The sequence below is a fragment of the Cottoperca gobio genome, chromosome 10, assembly GCF_900634415.1.
Source record: "Cottoperca gobio chromosome 10, fCotGob3.1, whole genome shotgun sequence".
Taxonomy (NCBI): Eukaryota; Metazoa; Chordata; class Actinopteri; order Perciformes; family Bovichtidae; genus Cottoperca; species Cottoperca gobio.
This window is the reverse complement of record NC_041364.1, coordinates 13,128,948-13,147,891: the sequence shown is the minus strand read 5'-3', so window position 1 is coordinate 13,147,891 and position 18,944 is coordinate 13,128,948. Positions and strand designations below refer to the sequence as shown.

At 39.6% G+C, this 18,944-nt stretch overlaps 1 protein-coding gene and 1 pseudogene across 1 annotated transcript; both read left to right on the top strand.

Moving 5' to 3' along the window:
* The first annotated feature begins 652 nt into the window (after positions 1-652).
* LOC115015073 (protocadherin gamma-A11-like) lies at positions 653-8,696 on the top strand. The gene is made up of 3 exons (XM_029442234.1): positions 653-848; positions 5,617-7,900; positions 8,591-8,696. Exons 1-3 carry the CDS (start codon positions 785-787, stop codon positions 8,694-8,696), a joined length of 2,454 nt encoding a protein of 817 aa, XP_029298094.1. The 5' UTR covers positions 653-784.
* A 107-nt stretch (positions 8,697-8,803) lies between these two features.
* LOC115015071 (protocadherin beta-15-like) lies at positions 8,804-17,636 on the top strand (annotated as a pseudogene).
* Positions 17,637-18,944: the final 1,308 nt, after the last annotated feature.

The window sequence follows — 18,944 nt, the reverse complement described above, 5'->3', positions numbered from 1 at the left end:
GATGTTACTTCATTTCAACGTCTTCTGAGATTGTGTAACACGTTGAAAACTCACTCAATGTTTACTTTACAATACTGACATACTGAATACTGGTTTCAACCAATGAAAGCTGTGCTCATGTGTATTACTGACTACGGTATGTATCTTCACATACATATACAGTATATATAGATATATGTCTGTATTTATAAATATGCCATACTTTTTTTAATACCAACGCTGAACTTTGTAAAGTGAAGAAAAACAGTGGAACTCCTGTGCCATCAGATTGTTGGGCCAACTAACAGTTCAACGATCAGATATTATGTAGTCAAACTCTTTAGCACAGCTCACATTGCATTACTTGTATAAAGTTGTAATGTTTTACAGGCAAACATATACAATCAGTGCTTTTGTACAGTGGTACTGTTATGGTGCAATATGTAGTAACGTATGTAATGTGAGCTTATTGTATGCTATGATCCGTGTGATCTATTAAATAACAAAACGAAATACAACAGCACACTTAACGGTGAACTTCTGAATCTATCTTGTGTTTTGAATCAAAAGGCATACCATTCATTTGCATTACTGTAAAATGAGTTTTAATTCTAGTTTATAAAGCAGGTCAACATTTAGTGAATCTACAATAAACTACATTTGTGATTAATAATGTTAATAAGTAAAAAGCTTACTCTCCCTTGTTAGCTAGTTAACTAAGTTTCTTAAATTTGACCTCACTTAATATGTCAGTTTAAAAAACAACAACAATTTAGCTAATTTCTAAAACCAATCAGTCACAGTGATGGCCTTAGAACAGTACCGCTCTGTCAGTATGAATTTCCTGTCTTGCGTCACTTTTTGGAACAGTAATCTTCTTGAATGCATATTGGCACTGGGCAATACAGTTTATGAAAATGGCAATGTTGCCAATTTGTTGATTTTGCTGATTCAGGGGCTGATTTGGAGAGCCAAAGTCATCTGGCTTACATAGTGAGTCGATTCAGGGACAGCTGTACTGCAAGCTAGTGTAATGAACTCATGGAGAAGACCTTATGGTGGAACAGTATACATAAAGACTTTCCAGATAAGTATAACTAAAGTTCAGGCCTAACACAGACATGCTGGTGTCATACATCAAAATGCCAAAAGATCACCTCACACGATACTGTTTTTTCTATACTAAGTGATGAGTTATTGTACGTGTATGTAGATACTTACCAGCTGGACACAATTGCCAGAGATTTTTATTTAATGTCAGAAAAATATTTACTTGCAAGGTTTTAGGAGGCAATGCTGGATCTTGAATGTGTTACTCCCATATCAGTGAACGTGATATACAGTAGCATTTGCAAGGAGATCATTACAGCTACAGACAATGTGCTCTGTTACATCATAGCATTTATGTCTTTCATTTCTAATTCAAAGTTTCAGTTCAAGTGACACATTTTAGCCATTGCAATCCACAAAACGACTCTTTGTTTGAAGCCAAAACTGTATTATTATTTCAGAAAGTAGACATTCATCCAGGATGCACAGGTTTCTGTGTTTTACTGAGACAGTGTTAATATGAGAAGGTGGTATTATAGCAATAAAACAGGAACATTGACTTTCTTTAAATGTCAAAAATAAGAAATGATCATTTATCAGAATCAGAATCAGAAATCCTTTAATTGTCCCACGACGGGGACATTTACATTGTTACAGCAAAGAGAGTACACAATTAAATAGAATAGAAATACAGTAACAGTAATATAATATAAATGCAGTCGCACATGACAGTGTAATTGCTAAAGTTATAAAAGAGAATATTGTACTTGACAGCAATTTGACAGAAAAAGTTATACAAAGTGAATAAAAAAAGTGAATAAAAAGTGAATATTGCACAGGCATTGATAATTGCACACAGTGTTGGAATAGACTTTCCTTGTTGTGGTGGTCTACCAGGGGCCTTGGTGATTGTACAGTATGACCCCTACGGTATCTCTCTGTGAGAAACCGCGGGTGAAGCAGCCTGACGCTGAAGGAGCTGCACAGTGCGGACAAAGTGTCCTGGAGGGGGTGGGACATGTTGTCCAGTAGAGAGGACAGCTTGGCTGACATTCTCCTATCTCCCACCACCTCTACAGTGGTACTGTACTTAAATGTACCATGTGTGTGTGTGTGTCTGCTTTCATTGAATTAATTCTGGAAAATCCCACCACAGGAAATTAAGTATTGATGATATTTATGTTTTATAAGAGATAAATAATAAAGTAAAATAGAAATCTATAACATATAATGCAATACTAATGTAGAACTTGTAGTACATGGATTACTGGTCTGTCTGATTGCTTAACTGAACTGCATTACTTAAAAGAACAGTATGACAATGACAAAACACCTTTAAGGAAAGCAATGCTATCACATTCTGAATAATCAGACTAATCAGATAAATTCTAATATTATCTCATTCCTCTGATGAAGGATTACAAGGCTCTGTCTCCTCAAAGGATTATAACTGTTAAAAAAAGGTAATTCTGTCTTCAACCAAAACATTTGTGCTTGTGTGTCCTTGTTCAAGTGCAGCAAGAACAAGTCATTTGAACATTTTAAGGGCCTTTTATTCTCCAATAAATAAAAAAGAATCCAGTTTTCCTGTATAAAATACTAATTCAGGAGACACTACTCTCCTTCCACATCTTCACATTCTGTCAAATGCATTTGAGTCATTACTATTCCCCTTTTTATATTTGTATATATCCTTTTCTCAACAGATTGAAATCACTATGTAGGGCTCAAGTCCAGTTTAGGCCTTTTGTCTAAAACATTTAAAATAATTCAAGTGCACAATATGTGTGAGTCAAAACAAGAGGGACAGGCAATTGAGGAAGTCCATGACAATAACTCTCTAATGTATGATGGCACTGGAAACTGGCTCCAGCTCAGTGCCCCTTCTGGACCATCTTCACTTATCCCAGTCAGCACATCCACCATCTGTGAGGACATCATGGCCATCTTTATCCTGAAAAGAAACGCACTGTAAAAATAAATAACATTTATAGGAAAACAAGAAACCACATTATGCATGAAGCTCTAAATTTAGTCTAATGAATTATGCTTAAAGTCACAAGTTGAATAGCTTGTATAGTTTGGGGATACATTTTATTTTAGGTTTGGTTAGGTGTAAGCGTTTGGAGAGAATTTGCAGGATTATTTTTATGAGGGTGGACTAATGAGTGTGTCTGTGTGAACACATGATCTCATTTCCCCAGAGAGATGAGCTCATGTGTGAGGAGGACACCTTGTCATTCAGGCCCACATGATGAGTTATTTTAATATCCTCTATATCCTAAAGTTGCATTTAAGAAACATGCTTTTTATATATTTTAAATAAAGAGTAAATGCTTTTATATTGGTTCTAGTTTAGATACTATTGTGTTTGCTTGGAGCAAAGTGACATAATAAACAGTTTGAGATCAGAAACATTTCGGTTTCCTTTCTCAGCACCGCTTGACCCTGAGAGGAAACTCTCACACTGCCTGTTTCTGCTGCTCTGGTCCTCTAGCACGAGCACACTAATACCAGACACAGCAATGCACCAATGTGGAACAAAGCACTAGAACAACCACCAGCTGGCACTAGTAGGCTAACACATGTGCACCATACATCAATGTATTGTATGTGTTAGTTCATATCTGGGTTCTCATTTGCTATGCATTATTTGTGTTAAACTGAAGATAAAAACCTCAATTTTAGGAGGGGTATTTTACCTGCATTTCTTTACAAATATTGTCTGGGATGCAAGTACATGCTTTTCCCCCTGATATATTAATACATAAATAATTATTAAGTTATAAAATAAAAAAACATAATGAAGGGATATGACTGTGAAGAGGATTATGTATAGTATATGTTGCAGAGAATGAACAGTGTCACAGCATTTGGATACAGCTGAGTTTCTTTGTCTGCAGCATTCACAGCTCCTGCATCCCTCCCCCTCTGCTTCCTTCCTCTCTGAGCGCTGCTTGCTTTCAGCACCATGGACAGCGACCTGCCTACTGGCGCTGCGTTACCAAGGCGACGTGCTGTCTGTTCGCTGGAGGTCACGGTGTGCTTTGAAGCTGCGTGTAATTTATTATTCTGACACAGTGCAGCACCCGCATGCAGACATCAGCTGCTCATTCTCTGTCAAATATTATCGCTCCTTTTTCCTACCAAGAACTGATAATATAATTAACTGTAATAATAATAATAATAATAATAATAATAATAATAATAATAATAATAATAATAATGGCAATTGGGTGCTTTGAACCAGTCTGGCAGCTTTAATGCAGCATGGGGGAAACGATGGAGGCAGAAATGGGAGGAGGTGTTGCACAATGCGGCAGCGCTCGTGCTCGCGCACGTTATGTTTGGCCTAATTCCAGACCCAATACGTCGCCGTGCGTGTGGAAGGGATGCGCAGATTCGGGGTTTTTACAGTGTAGTTCATTTTGTTTCCTATCTGCGGTTAGTGTGATTTCTAATTTGCTGTCATGATTTATTCCTGCACTCTTACAGCATAGAGCAGAAGGCACAATTGCATATGAACCATGTACAGCAGACACGCGAGTGGGCTGATCATGGCTGCATGTGCAGGTATAATCCATGAGATGTCACTGCTCACCCCTTCAATAGGAGAAAGATTGTGGGAGTGTGCTGAGTAGACTACACAGAGTTCAAGCAGAGCTACTGTGAATGTCAACTGCTTTACCTACATTAGCAGCAATGTTTTACATTACATTACAGGTCATTTAGCAGATGCTCTTAACCAGAGTGACTTACAGTGCACTAATTACAGGGACAGTCTCCCTGGAGCAATTTGGAGCAAAGAATACCTTGCTCAGGGGTACAATGGTGGCAGCCCTGGTATTGAACTCACAACCATCATTGTATAGGTCCATCATTTTCAAATAATTTACTAGGCTAATACTTTTCAATTAATGAATTACAATTAATTGCTGGCATAACCAGGGAATGCTCTCATGCATTAATTTTCGAATTGTTCGCATTTACCTCGACACACTTAGTTGCCAATAGCTAATCTCAACTGGTGTGATTATAACTTCTACTCCTACTTCGAGCATCTACTGCCTAAATACAGATGTGGGAAGTATTTCAGAAAAATAAAACAAAAAACTTGAATTTCTGGGGGCGCGGGGTTCCGTTGGGGGAATATATGTATCTACCCACTACCCGATCGACCTTTTGGGCACCCCTGCTGTAGACTAAACTGGAAGTAAACGTATCATCGTCACCGCACCATCGTCACAGTGACAATGGGTGGTGCTGTTACACTATATATCAACACAGTGGCTGTGTGTGAGACGGTATCGTTTTTACATGTGCATTCAGTAACAAACCAACGAGACAGGTTGAAAGACCGGAATAAACACTCTTCATTCTTCTGTCGGAATGATGGTTCCCGCAGACCTTTTTAGTTTATTATCTGTGAGAGGAAACTGAAAAATGCCATAATAATATTGTTGACAGATTTAAGATCGTTTTTTAAAAGGCTTTTTCCAAAAATGGCGATAACGAACATGAAAGGACCATGGCAAGATATGTGGATTTCTTATTTTCTGGCCCTGCTGATTGTGACTCATTTGGAAGGAATCTCTGCTCAAATACGGTATTCCATTCAGGAAGAATTAAAAGTAGGCACGGCCGTTGGAAATGTGGCCAAAGACCTTGGATTAGATCTCGGAAGATTGACGGATAGGAATCTTCGTGTCGTGTCAGGAACAAAGCAGGATCTGTTTAAGGTAAATCCGAGAGATGGAGTTTTATTAGTGAACCAGAGAATAGACAGGGAGGAGCTGTGTGCAAAAACTGCTCCGTGCATCACAAATCTGAAAGCAGTCGTAGAAAATCCTCTGGAGATGCACCAGGTAATAGTTGAAATACTCGATGTAAATGACAATGTGCCCAGATTTCCTGAAGAAAACTGCACATTAGAGGTGCTGGAGTCCGCCATAGTTGGATCTCGATTTCAAATGGAAGGAGCACAAGACTTAGATGTTGGTTTAAATTCCTTGCAATCATATAAACTCAACCATAACCAGTATTTTCGCCTGGAAATAGAGGAATTTGGAGAGGAAGGAAAGGTTCCATTCCTAATCTTACAGCGACCTTTGGACAGAGAACACGCCGCTCAACACTGGTTACTCTTAACAGCTAATGATGGAGGTAAACCATCAACATCTGGTGCTATTAATATCACTGTTATTGTGTCTGACATTAATGATAACTCACCAGTGTGTGATAAACAGAAATACACCGTAACGATAAAGGAAAACGCAAATGCAGGAACATTTCTGCTGACAGTAAATGCATCTGACTCGGATGAGGGGATGAACGGTGAGGTCGAATATTCTTTACGGAGTAAACTTCGAGGATTCTCATCTGAAACGTTTGATTTGAATAGCAGAACTGGCAAACTGACGGTGAAAGGAGGCCTTGATTACGAGGAAAAGCAAGTCTATGAGATTAAGGTACTGGCTGCGGACAAAGGTGCAGTGTCTCTCTCCACACACTGCAACGTGGTTATTAGAGTGGAAGACGTGAACGATAATCAACCTGAAATAGAGATCACATCCCTTTCAAGTCGCATTCCAGAAGATGCACCTCCTGGCACGGTGGTGGCATTGATGGGCGTGACGGACCTTGACTCAGGTGTGAACGGACAGGTGGTCTGCAGTGTGCCGGGTCATTTACCTTTTGACTTAAAGCCCTCCCCTGACGGACAGTCATACTCTTTAGTCACCAATGACTACCTAGATAAGGAAACCATGCATATGTATATCATCACAATAACGGCTAAGGATTTAGGGAGCCCAGCCCTATCATCTACAATGGTGATACAGGTAGATGTGCTAGATGTAAATGATAACAGACCTGTCTTCACTGAAAGTCCATATACTTTTTATCTGCCTGAAAACAACAAGGCTGGAATGTCTATTTTTTCAGTGAGCGCAGCAGATGCTGATGGAGGCGAACATGCAGCAGTCACATATTCCCTTAACCGTAAAAGTCAAGCACCCACAGTAACTTCATTTTTAAATATAAATGAAGCCGATGGCACAATTTCAGCGCTAAAAAGTTTTGACTTTGAAACTCTGAAAAAGTTCCAGTTCCAAGTTGTTGCCTCAGATTCTGGAACTCCGTCACTAAGCAGCAACGTCACAGTGAACGTGTTCATTCTGGATCAGAACGACAACGCTCCAGTCATCCTGTATCCAGTCAGCTCTAACGGTTCTGCTGAAGGTGTGGAGGAGATTCCCCGCAATGTGAACGCAGGACACTTGGTGACTAAAGTCAGAGCCTATGACGCTGATATAGGATATAACGGCTGGTTACTGTTTTCACTGCAGGAAGTTAGTGACCACAGTCTCTTTGCTTTGGACCGCTATACAGGACGGATCAGAACACTTCGCTCATTCACAGAGACAGACGAGGCTGAGCATAAACTGCTCATACTGGTGAAAGACAATGGGAACGTTTCACTGTCAGCAACAGCTACTGTGCTTGTCAAAGTTGTGGAGCCCAAAGAGGCTTTTGCTGCTTCTGATGTTAAAAGTGCAACAAAGGATGATGAGGATGATAATGTGACTTTTTATCTGATGATAACTTTGGGCTCAGTTTCAACACTTTTTCTCATCAGTATCATCGTGCTGATTGCAATGCAGTGCTCTAAATCCACAGACTATACTTCTAAATATCTACAAGAGCCTAATTATGATGGGACACTGTGTCACAGCATCCAGTACAGATCTGGAGAAAAGCGGTACATGCTAGTTGGACCCAGGATGAGTATAGGATCTACTATAGTCCCGGGAAGCCATGCCAATACACTAATGCTTCCTGACAGGAGACACACTTCTGGAGAGGTAAATATGTTTGAATTAATTCGCACAACAATATTACATTGCAGTCAATACGTTATAGAATACGTCCTATGCATACGTTATACATATTGCTTTTGTTTGCCATTTTCTCCCTCCTGGTGTGAAATGGTGCTGTCCATGGTGCTGAAATATTGTTTGTTTTTTGTAAGTGTCTGTTTGTGCGTTTTTCTTTTTGGCAATACAATTTACTGGAGGTGATTAATCACTCGGCTGGTTCTGAATAACGTTTGTATACAACATTCAGTTATTATCAAAAGTCCAGCCACATGTTTTGTATTAATTTAAGTTAATCTATTATTTAATTTAATAACGTTAGAGTTGTGGAGCAGATTTACAATACGTGTCTACTGTTCTATCCTGCGAAATTAACGAAGTCTTGTGTAATTGAACAATGCAAATGATTGCAGGTGTTATTGTTTGTCTTTATCAATTGTCCAATAACCACACACGCTAATTGGGGGTTGCTGAGAAACATACCACACATTTTGTTTGACTTTCTGGAGGATGCTTGAGGAGACCCAAGCATCCTCCACAGAGTGAGACTATGGGGGACGTTTTAATCAGCTCATCGCGTGTCCTTTATTGCCGGACTATTTGCAGCATGGAGGCATTTAGCAGCCGATTGTAATAGAGAAGAAGGTAGTGAAATAAAACACTTGGGATTGTGTATGGCATTGTAGCCCGCTGGTCACATGGTGTCAGTGTGGCCTAGGTAATAGTTGTGTTGCTCATTCTGCACAGGCCCTGCCCATCTCTGGATCATCTCGTCTTGAGGTGGTATGCTGACGGAGTACACATCGTAGAATATCTATCAAGTAATATAAAAAGCGGTTCATATTCATGTGTGGAAGCTCATATTTGAGAATCGGGAAATGGATTTATTCAGACTGGTTCGATGAGCAATTGGATTGCTGTATTTTGCCGAAAAGAAAGCCTTCATTTTTTTTGCTCCAAAATGGGAGAACGAGGACAAAGGCGCAGGGTGAACTGCTGGTGGGTTGCCGGGATTGTGTTGCTGTGCTTTGGGGAACTGGTTTTGGCTCAGCTACGATACTCTGTACCAGAAGAAGTACAGGTGGGATCCCCTGTTGGAAATGTTGCCAAGGATTTAGGGCTTGACATTAGCACTCTATCAGGCAGGCGGTTTCGTATTGTTTCGGGGCCCAATCATGCTCTGTTTCAGTTAAATCAAAACAATGGAGTGTTGTATATTGGACAAATTATGGACCGCGAAGAGCTCTGTGATGGAATCAAGGTTTGTTTGATAAATCTGAAAATTGTTGTAGAAAGCCCACTGGAAATACACTACGTTGGCGTTGAAATAACGGATGTTAATGACCATTCACCGACTTTTCCGGAAAGCGAGCAGCGACTGGAAATAGCAGAGCATACCCCTCCAGGTACTCGTTTCCAAATTCATGCTGCTAGAGACCCTGATGTCGGTACACAGTCAGTCCGAATATATAAATTGAGCTCAACTGATTTTTTTGACACTGAAATCCGAGACAGCGAGGAGGACAAGATACCATTTTTAGTGCTGAAAAAGGCTTTGGATAGGGAGCAAAAGGCAGAACACCGGTTAGTGTTAACGGCCCTTGATGGGGGGAGTCCGTCGAAATCTGGTAGCCTTAATTTAACTATCACCGTGGTAGATACAAATGATAATCGCCCTGTGTTCAGCAAAGATATATACACTGTATCATTAGATGAAAATGCCCCGATAGGAACTCTTGTAATACAATTAAACGCTACAGATTTTGATGAAGGTTCTAATAGCGAAATTGAATACACGTTTGGAAAAACACAAAAGAAAAAAGTGCATGATACATTTGAATTAGACGGCGTCACCGGTGAGATTCGAGTGAAAGGAAAAGTGGACTTTGAGGACGCGGAGATTTATAGACTAGATCTGCAGGCTTCAGATAAAGGCCAGCCACCTTGGACGGCCGAAAGCAGAGTTGTGATAAAAATAAAAGATGTAAACGATAATAAGCCAGATATTGAAGTAACATCATTGTCCAACGTAGTCCCAGAAAATGCAAAGCCTGGCACAGTTATATCTCTCATCAGCGTTACTGACAGAGATTCGGGGGTTAATGGAAAAGTTATTTGTAAAATTTTGGAGAATGTTCCGTTTGATTTGAAGCCATCCATTGAGGAAAACATGTACTCTCTTGTCATAAAGGGGCGTTTAGACAGAGAAAGTGTGTCCCATTATGACATCACAATAACAGCCACTGACTGTGGTGAACCTCCACTTTCCACTGTAAAAACATTGAGTGTTCAGGTGTCAGATGTAAATGACAACAGGCCACTTTTCAGTCAGAATCCATTTGAACTTTATTTGGTAGAAAACAATGCCGCGGGAGCATCAATATTTTCTGTAAGTGCTGCTGATAATGATCTTAATGAAAATGCAGCAATAACATATTACATTGTGAGAGGTGATGGGCTGCATCGTGATATGACATCTTTTCTGAATGTCAATTCGGAAACCGGACAAATATCCGCGTTAAAAAGTTTTGACTTTGAAACTCTGAAAAAGTTCCAGTTCCAAGTTGTTGCCTCAGATTCTGGAACTCCGTCACTAAGCAGCAACGTCACAGTGAACGTGTTCATTCTGGATCAGAACGACAACGCTCCAGTCATCCTGTATCCAGTCAGCTCTAACGGTTCTGCTGAAGGTGTGGAGGAGATTCCCCGCAATGTGAACGCAGGACACTTGGTGACTAAAGTCAGAGCCTATGACGCTGATATAGGATATAACGGCTGGTTACTGTTTTCACTGCAGGAAGTTAGTGACCACTAGTCTCTTTGCTTTGGACCGCTATACAGGACGGATCAGAACACTTCGCTCATTCACAGAGACAGACGAGGCTGAGCATAAACTGCTCATACTGGTGAAAGACAATGGGAACGTTTCACTGTCAGCAACAGCTACTGTGGTCGTCAAAGTTGTGGAGCCCAAAGAGGCTTTTGCTGCTTCTGATGTTAAAAGTGCAACAAAGGATGATGAGGATGATAATGTGACTTTTTATCTGATGATAACTTTGGGCTCAGTTTCAACACTTTTTCTCATCAGTATCATCGTGCTGATTGCAATGCAGTGCTCTAAATCCACAGACTATACTTCTAAATATCTACAAGAGCCTAATTATGATGGGACACTGTGTCACAGCATCCAGTACAGATCTGGAGAAAAGCGGTACATGCTAGTTGGACCCAGAATGAGTATAGGATCTACTATAGTCCCGGGCAGCCATGCCAACACACTAATGCTTCCTGACAGGAGACACACTTCTGGAGAGGTAAGACCATGTTTTGATTTTAAATGTAATTATTTATCATGTTTGTCTATGGTATGTGTTGGTTGTAAAATGTGTGTCACAATGGTATTTCTACTGCAAACCAAATCCACCTACTGGTACAAATAAAGTAACCTGCACTCAGAGAATTTACTTCAGATTACAGTAAGATAATGTCGTTCTAACATATATGAAACATATCAATGTTTACAATGCACAGGAACATATCTGAAATGTTCATGCCTTTTTCATTTAAGCCTCACCAATGTCTCTTGCTGCCTCTTCTGAAATTAGAAAATGTGTTCAGGCTACTAACATTACACCTAATTTCGTGGCATGGTTTATATCCTAGCTATGTCCAAGGTGCTGAAGTGAAGTATGCTGGAAATGCTGTGCTGATTTTCAAGTTGAGAACTTTAAATTTGGATATGACTTCTTTATGCAATACTTTAAGGCAACTTCACGCGGAAAGGTATACCAACAAAACGTCATATTTCTTATCGTTGTCCATGGGGCTGACAGCAAGGCTTGGTCATATGGTAATCATTTTCGTTTTAACATTTTCTGATCTTAACTTATGAATTTGGAGAACTGAGCAAGTGGTTTGTATTTTTGGACATTTACTGCAAATCATCGAGTTTGTAACTTACCACGCTAATGCGTTTTAGAAATCTAGTTGTATCTTGTTCCCATTCATTTGCTTTATGCAAGTGTATTAGCACATCCTTGAAACCAGCTCGAGTAGTGTTCAGAACAGAGCATCCACATAAATGTTTTTGAAAGTAAGATTTTTGTCAAGAGAAGTCAGCGCACACTAGGTCGTACTGCATTGCCACGAAGCAATAATGTGACACTGACACACATTAATGCAGACATGATGGTCACTTTTAAACAACATTTCAGAGTCTGCTAATTTATTGTCAATGTGAAGAAATGAAGGGAAACCAGCTACCTTGAACGGTATAGGACAAAAATAAAAATATAAAAGACTGTATAACCTGATTTAAAGAAAGGGTAGCAGAAACTATTTGTAGTTAAGGAGCTACAATTTGCAAACACACTTATTTCGTAGTTTATGTCACGGCTTGCTTAAAAAAGGAGGCATAATGTATGTACCCAGTCCACAAGGTGTCAGTGTCATATCAGCACTCACTGTTGTGCTATAGCGTTGGCCCTGCCCCTTCCAGAGACGTTTTGTTCAGGTCGACAGAGAAGAGAGCGTGTTCAAGATAAACGAGCGCAGCCGTTGTTGCATTTCTTCATAGATACGTTTAAATTATGGGATGCATTTCAAAACAACATTTTGTGGCATAGGTAATTTTATTTTTCGTAAGGACCTGTGAGTAGATATAATAATAATAATCAAAACGGAAAGGATGGAAGCCGGAGGACAAAGACGAGGAATACAGTCATGGTGGTTAGCCCTCTATTTTTCTGTGATGCTCGGCTGCGTGGAGCAGGTTTCAGCTCAGATCAAGTATTCAGTTCCAGAGGAAGTAAAAGTGGGATCTGTTGTTGGAAATGTCGCCAAGGATCTAGGATTGGACATTGGTTCGCTGGAGGAACGACGGTTTCGTATTGTGTCGGGAACTAAAGATGCTCAGTTTGAAGTACATCAGAACAATGGTATCTTGTATGTGCATAAAAATATCGATCGAGAGGAGCTCTGTAAAACCGTGTCGCCGTGCTTAATGAACTTAAAAATGGTCGCTGAGAACCCCATGGAAATACATTATGTAGGAGTTGAAATCATAGATATAAATGATAATTCACCGAGATTTAAAGAGGAAGAAAAAACATTAGACATTTCCGAGTCCACCGTTCCTGGCAAACGTTTCCAGTTACCTACTGCGCATGATCCAGATGTTGGCATCAACACGGTGCGCGTGTATAAATTAAATCGAAACGAATATTTTAGTATACAAATTCGAGAGACAGGAGAGGACAAGATACCATTCCTGGTTCTGCAAAAGGCTCTGGATCGGGAAAAGCACCATGAGCACAAACTGATTCTGACAGCAATCGACGGTGGAAATCCACCGAGATCAGGGACGCTTAATGTTACAGTCATTGTTCTAGATTCTAATGATAACCATCCTACATTTAGCCAAGAAGTATATTCAGTAACATTACCTGAAAATGTAGATGCAGATACAAGTGTTATTAAAGTAAATGCAACAGATGTGGATGAGGGTGCAAATGGAGATATTGAATATTTATTTGGTGGTCAACTTGACCAGAAGATATATGATATGTTTAGTTTAGATAAAGACACTGGAGAAATTCTAGTAAAAGGAGAAATTGACTATGAGAAGATTGATGTTTTTAAGTTAGACATCCATGCCTACTGACAAAGGACAGCCTCCAATGAGTACTGATTGCAGGGTGATCATCAAAGTGCTCGACAAAAACGACAACAAACCTCAAATAGAGGTGACATCCCTGTCAAACATGGTAGCTGAAGACTCAAAACCTGGAACTGTGGTTTATCTTATTAGTATTACAGACCAAGATGCCGGATTAAACGGTAAAGTAATATGTAGTCTTTCAGATAATGTGCCATTTGATTTAAAACCATCATATCAAGATAATATGTACTCGTTAGTGTTGAAACAGCATTTGGATCGAGAATCAATTTCGCATTACGACATCACAATAACAGCTACAGACTGTGGACAACCTCCTCTTTCTACATTAAAAACTCTGAGTATTGATGTATCTGACGTGAATGATAATAAACCAGAATTTTTGCATAATCCAATGGAGCTTTACCTTGTTGAAAATAACATTCCTGGAGACCCAATATTTTCTGTTACTGCTTTGGATAAAGACTTAAATGAAAACGCAGGTTTAACTTATCATATAGTCAGAGAGGGAGTTAGTCAAGATAAAATAGCAGGATTTTTAAATATCAATTCTGATAATGGACAGATTTCAGCCTTGAAAAGTTTTGACTTTGAAACTCTGAAAAAGTTCCAGTTCCAAGTTGTTGCCTCAGATTCTGGAACTCCGTCACTAAGCAGCAACGTCACAGTGAACGTGTTCATTCTGGATCAGAACGACAACGCTCCAGTCATCCTGTATCCAGTCAGCTCTAACGGTTCTGCTGAAGGTGTGGAGGAGATTCCCCGCAATGTGAACGCAGGACACTTGGTGACTAAAGTCAGAGCCTATGACGCTGATATAGGATATAACGGCTGGTTACTGTTTTCACTGCAGGAAGTTAGTGACCACAGTCTCTTTGCTTTGGACCGCTATACAGGACGGATCAGAACACTTCGCTCATTCACAGAGACAGACGAGGCTGAGCATAAACTGCTCATACTGGTGAAAGACAATGGGAACGTTTCACTGTCAGCAACAGCTACTGTGCTTGTCAAAGTTGTGGAGCCCAAAGAGGCTTTTGCTGCTTCTGATGTTAAAAGTGCAACAAAGGATGATGAGGATGATAATGTGACTTTTTATCTGATGATAACTTTGGGCTCAGTTTCAACACTTTTTCTCATCAGTATCATCGTGCTGATTGCAATGCAGTGCTCTAAATCCACAGACTATACTTCTAAATATCTACAAGAGCCTAATTATGATGGGACACTGTGTCACAGCATCCAGTACAGATCTGGAGAAAAGCGGTACATGCTAGTTGGACCCAGAATGAGTATAGGATCTACTATAGTCCCGGGCAGCCATGGGAACACTCTGATGATGCCTGACAGGAGGTCTGCGACTGCAGAGGTAAGGCATTTTCAAATATTATTTATCTGGCTGGTGTACAGAATCACATTTATAGAAACACAAAAGGCTGAACATCTCAGTGACAGTGAACACTTTCTGAATCACTACAAATCTTCACGCTTTTGCCCATTTAGTGTCAATTTTATACTTTTGACTTTTTACTGTTAATATTTTTTTCTCCAGATTTTTTTATTTGATGTACTGGAAAACATTTGAGTTTGCTGGCTATGTTGTATCATTAGTATAGGATCTATAGGGGAATACTAGTGCTCCCTGACAGGAGACATCTGTCGAGGTAAGACCATAAAAACAACAATACAGCTCTTTGCTTGGTGGTGTGACCACTGTCCATGGTGCTGAAATGCGTTGGCTTTTTGGTCAATTAAGCAACAAAGAGTGCATAGAGATATTTTCTTTGTTAGGGAATACTAGTATAGTTTGTTTTTGGCAGTTGTGTTTAAAACAACATAAAAAGTGTATTATAATTCAACCTATGTGTGATATTAAGACTTTAAGAGAATACGAATTTTGACAAAACAGAGTAGTTTCACGACAGGAAGTTACTAACTAACTATAATCTGGACAAAAATATAGTATATCCTAGGATATCCATTACGTTCCTTCAATGTCCTCCGGGTGTCACTGTAATATTGGAAGATGATATAAGACTGTGTCCCTCCCATGAAAAAGCTTTTGTTCGTCATCTAGATCAGGGCAGGCGTTTGAATAAAGCACGCCAGACGATGGGTTCACGTTGTAATTATGCGATGCACAACGGCTTGGATATATAACACCCTTTCTTGTGTTTTCTCTAAGTTGTAGTAATGATGGGGACCGACAGACAAAGCCGAGCGAAGGAGTGCTATTTGTTTGTGTTTCATATGGCTCTAACGGTTTTTTTAGGAAAGCAGGCTTTTGCTCAGATCCGATACTCTATTCCAGAGGAGGTGAAAGAAGGAACTGCTGTTGGAAATGTTGCGAAGGATCTTGGCCTTGAAATCACCTCGTTAAGTGGCCGACGGTTCCGTGTTGTTTCTGGATCAAAGGATACATTTTTTGAGGTAAACCCGGACAATGGGAATCTGTATGTCCATAAGAAAATCGACAGAGAGGATCTCTGTCACGGAAGCGGTGCATGTATAATGGAGCTAAAAATCCTTGTCGAAAACCCTTTGGAAATGCACCATGTAATTGTAGAAATTACTGATGTAAATGATCACCCTCCTAGTTTCCCCGAAAAAGAACAGAGATTTGAAATATTTGAACAAACATTACCAGGAAAGAGATTTCAACTGCATACAGCTCGCGATCCCGATGCTGGAATTAACTCTATTCGTACGTACACTTTAACGTCAAACGAACATTTTGAAGTAGACATCCGTCAAAGCGATGAGGACAAAATACCATTTTTAGTGCTGAAGAAATCGTTAGACAGAGAACAACAGAACAAACACACGCTGCTGGTTACAGCGGTTGATGGAGGCAAACCTCCAAGATCAGGTACACTAAATGTTTCTATTATTGTTCTTGACAGTAATGATAATCGTCCGATATTTAGTCAGGAGATATACCAAATTGCAATAAAAGAAAACGTTCCCGTCGGTACTTCAATATTTAAAATGAATGCGAACAGATCCAGACGAAGGCACCTAATAGTGAAATAGAATACAGCCTTGGAAAAACTCTGAAGAAAAAAGTCTATGACATTTTTGAATTGGATAAATTGACCGGAGAATTTAGAGTTAAAGGACTCGTGGACTATGAAGAAAACGATGTTTATAAACTCGATGTTGAGGCATCTGATAAAGGAACACCTCCACTGACAGGTGAGTGTAGGGTCATTATAAAGATAATAGACGTCAATGATAATCCACCAGAAATAGAAGTGACCTCAGTGTCAAATACAGTGTCTGAAGACTCAAAGCCTGGAACAGTTATTTCACTACTTAGTGTGACAGATAAAGACTCTGGTGTCAATGGAAAAATATTATCAAGCATAACCTCAGACGTGCCTTTTGAATTAAAGCCCTCCTATAAGGAGAACATATATTCAGTTGTTACTAAGGGATTTTTGGATCGAGAGCAGGTGTCACATTATGAAATAACAATAAAAGCCACAGATTGTGGTGAACCTCCCTTATCTACTTACAAAACTCTCAGCATTGAGATTTCAGATGTAAATGACAACCGTCCTCATTTCGACCAAAACCCTTTAGAGTTTTATCTTGTAGAAAATAATGTTGCCGGAAATTCAATATTCTCTGTAAGCGCAACAGACAATGATTTGAATGATAATGCAGCTATTTCATATCATATAGTGAGAGCAGTAAAGACAAATGACATCATGTCTTTTCTAAATATAAATTCTGATAATGGACAGATTTCGGCACTAAAAAGTTTTGACTTTGAAACTCTGAAAAAGTTCCAGTTCCAAGTTGTTGCCTCAGATTCTGGAACTCCGTCACTAAGCAACAACGTCACAGTGAACGTGTTCATTCTGGATCAGAACGACAACGCTCCAGTCATCCTGTATCCAGTCAGCTCTAACGGTTCTGCTGAAGGTGTGGAGGAGATTCCCCGCAATGTGAACGCAGGACACTTGGTGACTAAAGTCAGAGCCTATGACGCTGATATAGGATATAACGGCTGGTTACTGTTTTCACTGCAGGAAGTTAGTGACCACTAGTCTCTTTGCTTTGGACCGCTATACAGGACGGATCAGAACACTTCGCTCATTCACAGAGACAGACGAGGCTGAGCATAAACTGCTCATACTGGTGAAAGACAATGGGAACGTTTCACTGTCAGCAACAGCTACTGTGCTTGTCAAAGTTGTGGAGCCCAAAGAGGCTTTTGCTGCTTCTGATGTTAAAAGTGCAACAAAGGATGATGAGGATGATAATGTGACTTTTTATCTGATGATAACTTTGGGCTCAGTTTCAACACTTTTTCTCATCAGTATCATCGTGCTGATTGCAATGCAGTGCTCTAAATCCACAGACTATACTTCTAAATATCTACAAGAGCCTAATTATGATGGGACACTGTGTCACAGCATCCAGTACAGATCTGGAGAAAAGCGGTACATGCTAGTTGGACCCAGGATGAGTATAGGATCTACTATAGTCCCGGGCAGCCATGCCAACACACTAATGCTTCCTGACAGGAGGTCTGCTGCAGAGGTAAGAGCTTGAAAACAATGTGATGCATACTATTTTAAATGCATTTAGTTCTGTCATTGCTTTGTGTTCGACTGTATATTTTCTTTTTTTCCATCACCTTTCTAACGCCCCTTATACAGAGAACACTACCACATAGATCATAACTAACTCGACCATGTTACTATTCTGATTATGCACCCATGTTGAAATGAGACGCTTATTATTTAGACCTTTCCTGGTTTGTGTGACAATAAGCCGCAGCACCAAAAGGCACATTTTCTTTGCTTTACTGTGTCGACAAAGCTCATACTAGTTTTGTTTATACTTCATTAATCACTTGTATGTCATTTTAAAGCTTAAGTAAGCTAATCAATATCAAACATTTAAATAGCTAAAATAGTTAATTTCATGTCATCCATTTCAAAACCACAATCTTTGCCTGATTGTGACCGCTGTCCACTGTGCACGAATGATTTGGTTTTACTTGTCGCAAAGAAATAATAAGAATTGCAAACTGTTTGGGCCAATTGTCTGTGATAATTTTAGAAATATGCATCCAAATCCTAAAATACAACTAACAGGAACGTTTTAAGTTGCAGGGGTTACCGTTTATATGTATTAGTACTGGGTATACGACTGGACTACTTTTATTAAGAAAAAGACAGGCGTGGTTTGGATCTATATCCATGGTACTGAAACGCAATTGAGTTATTTTTTGTTCATAAAAAACAAAGTGCACATCGAAGTTAAATAAAATAAACTTAATAAAACGTAACACTTTGGAAGGCTATTAACTGTAATATTTTAACAACATTAAATGATTGGTAGGCTTT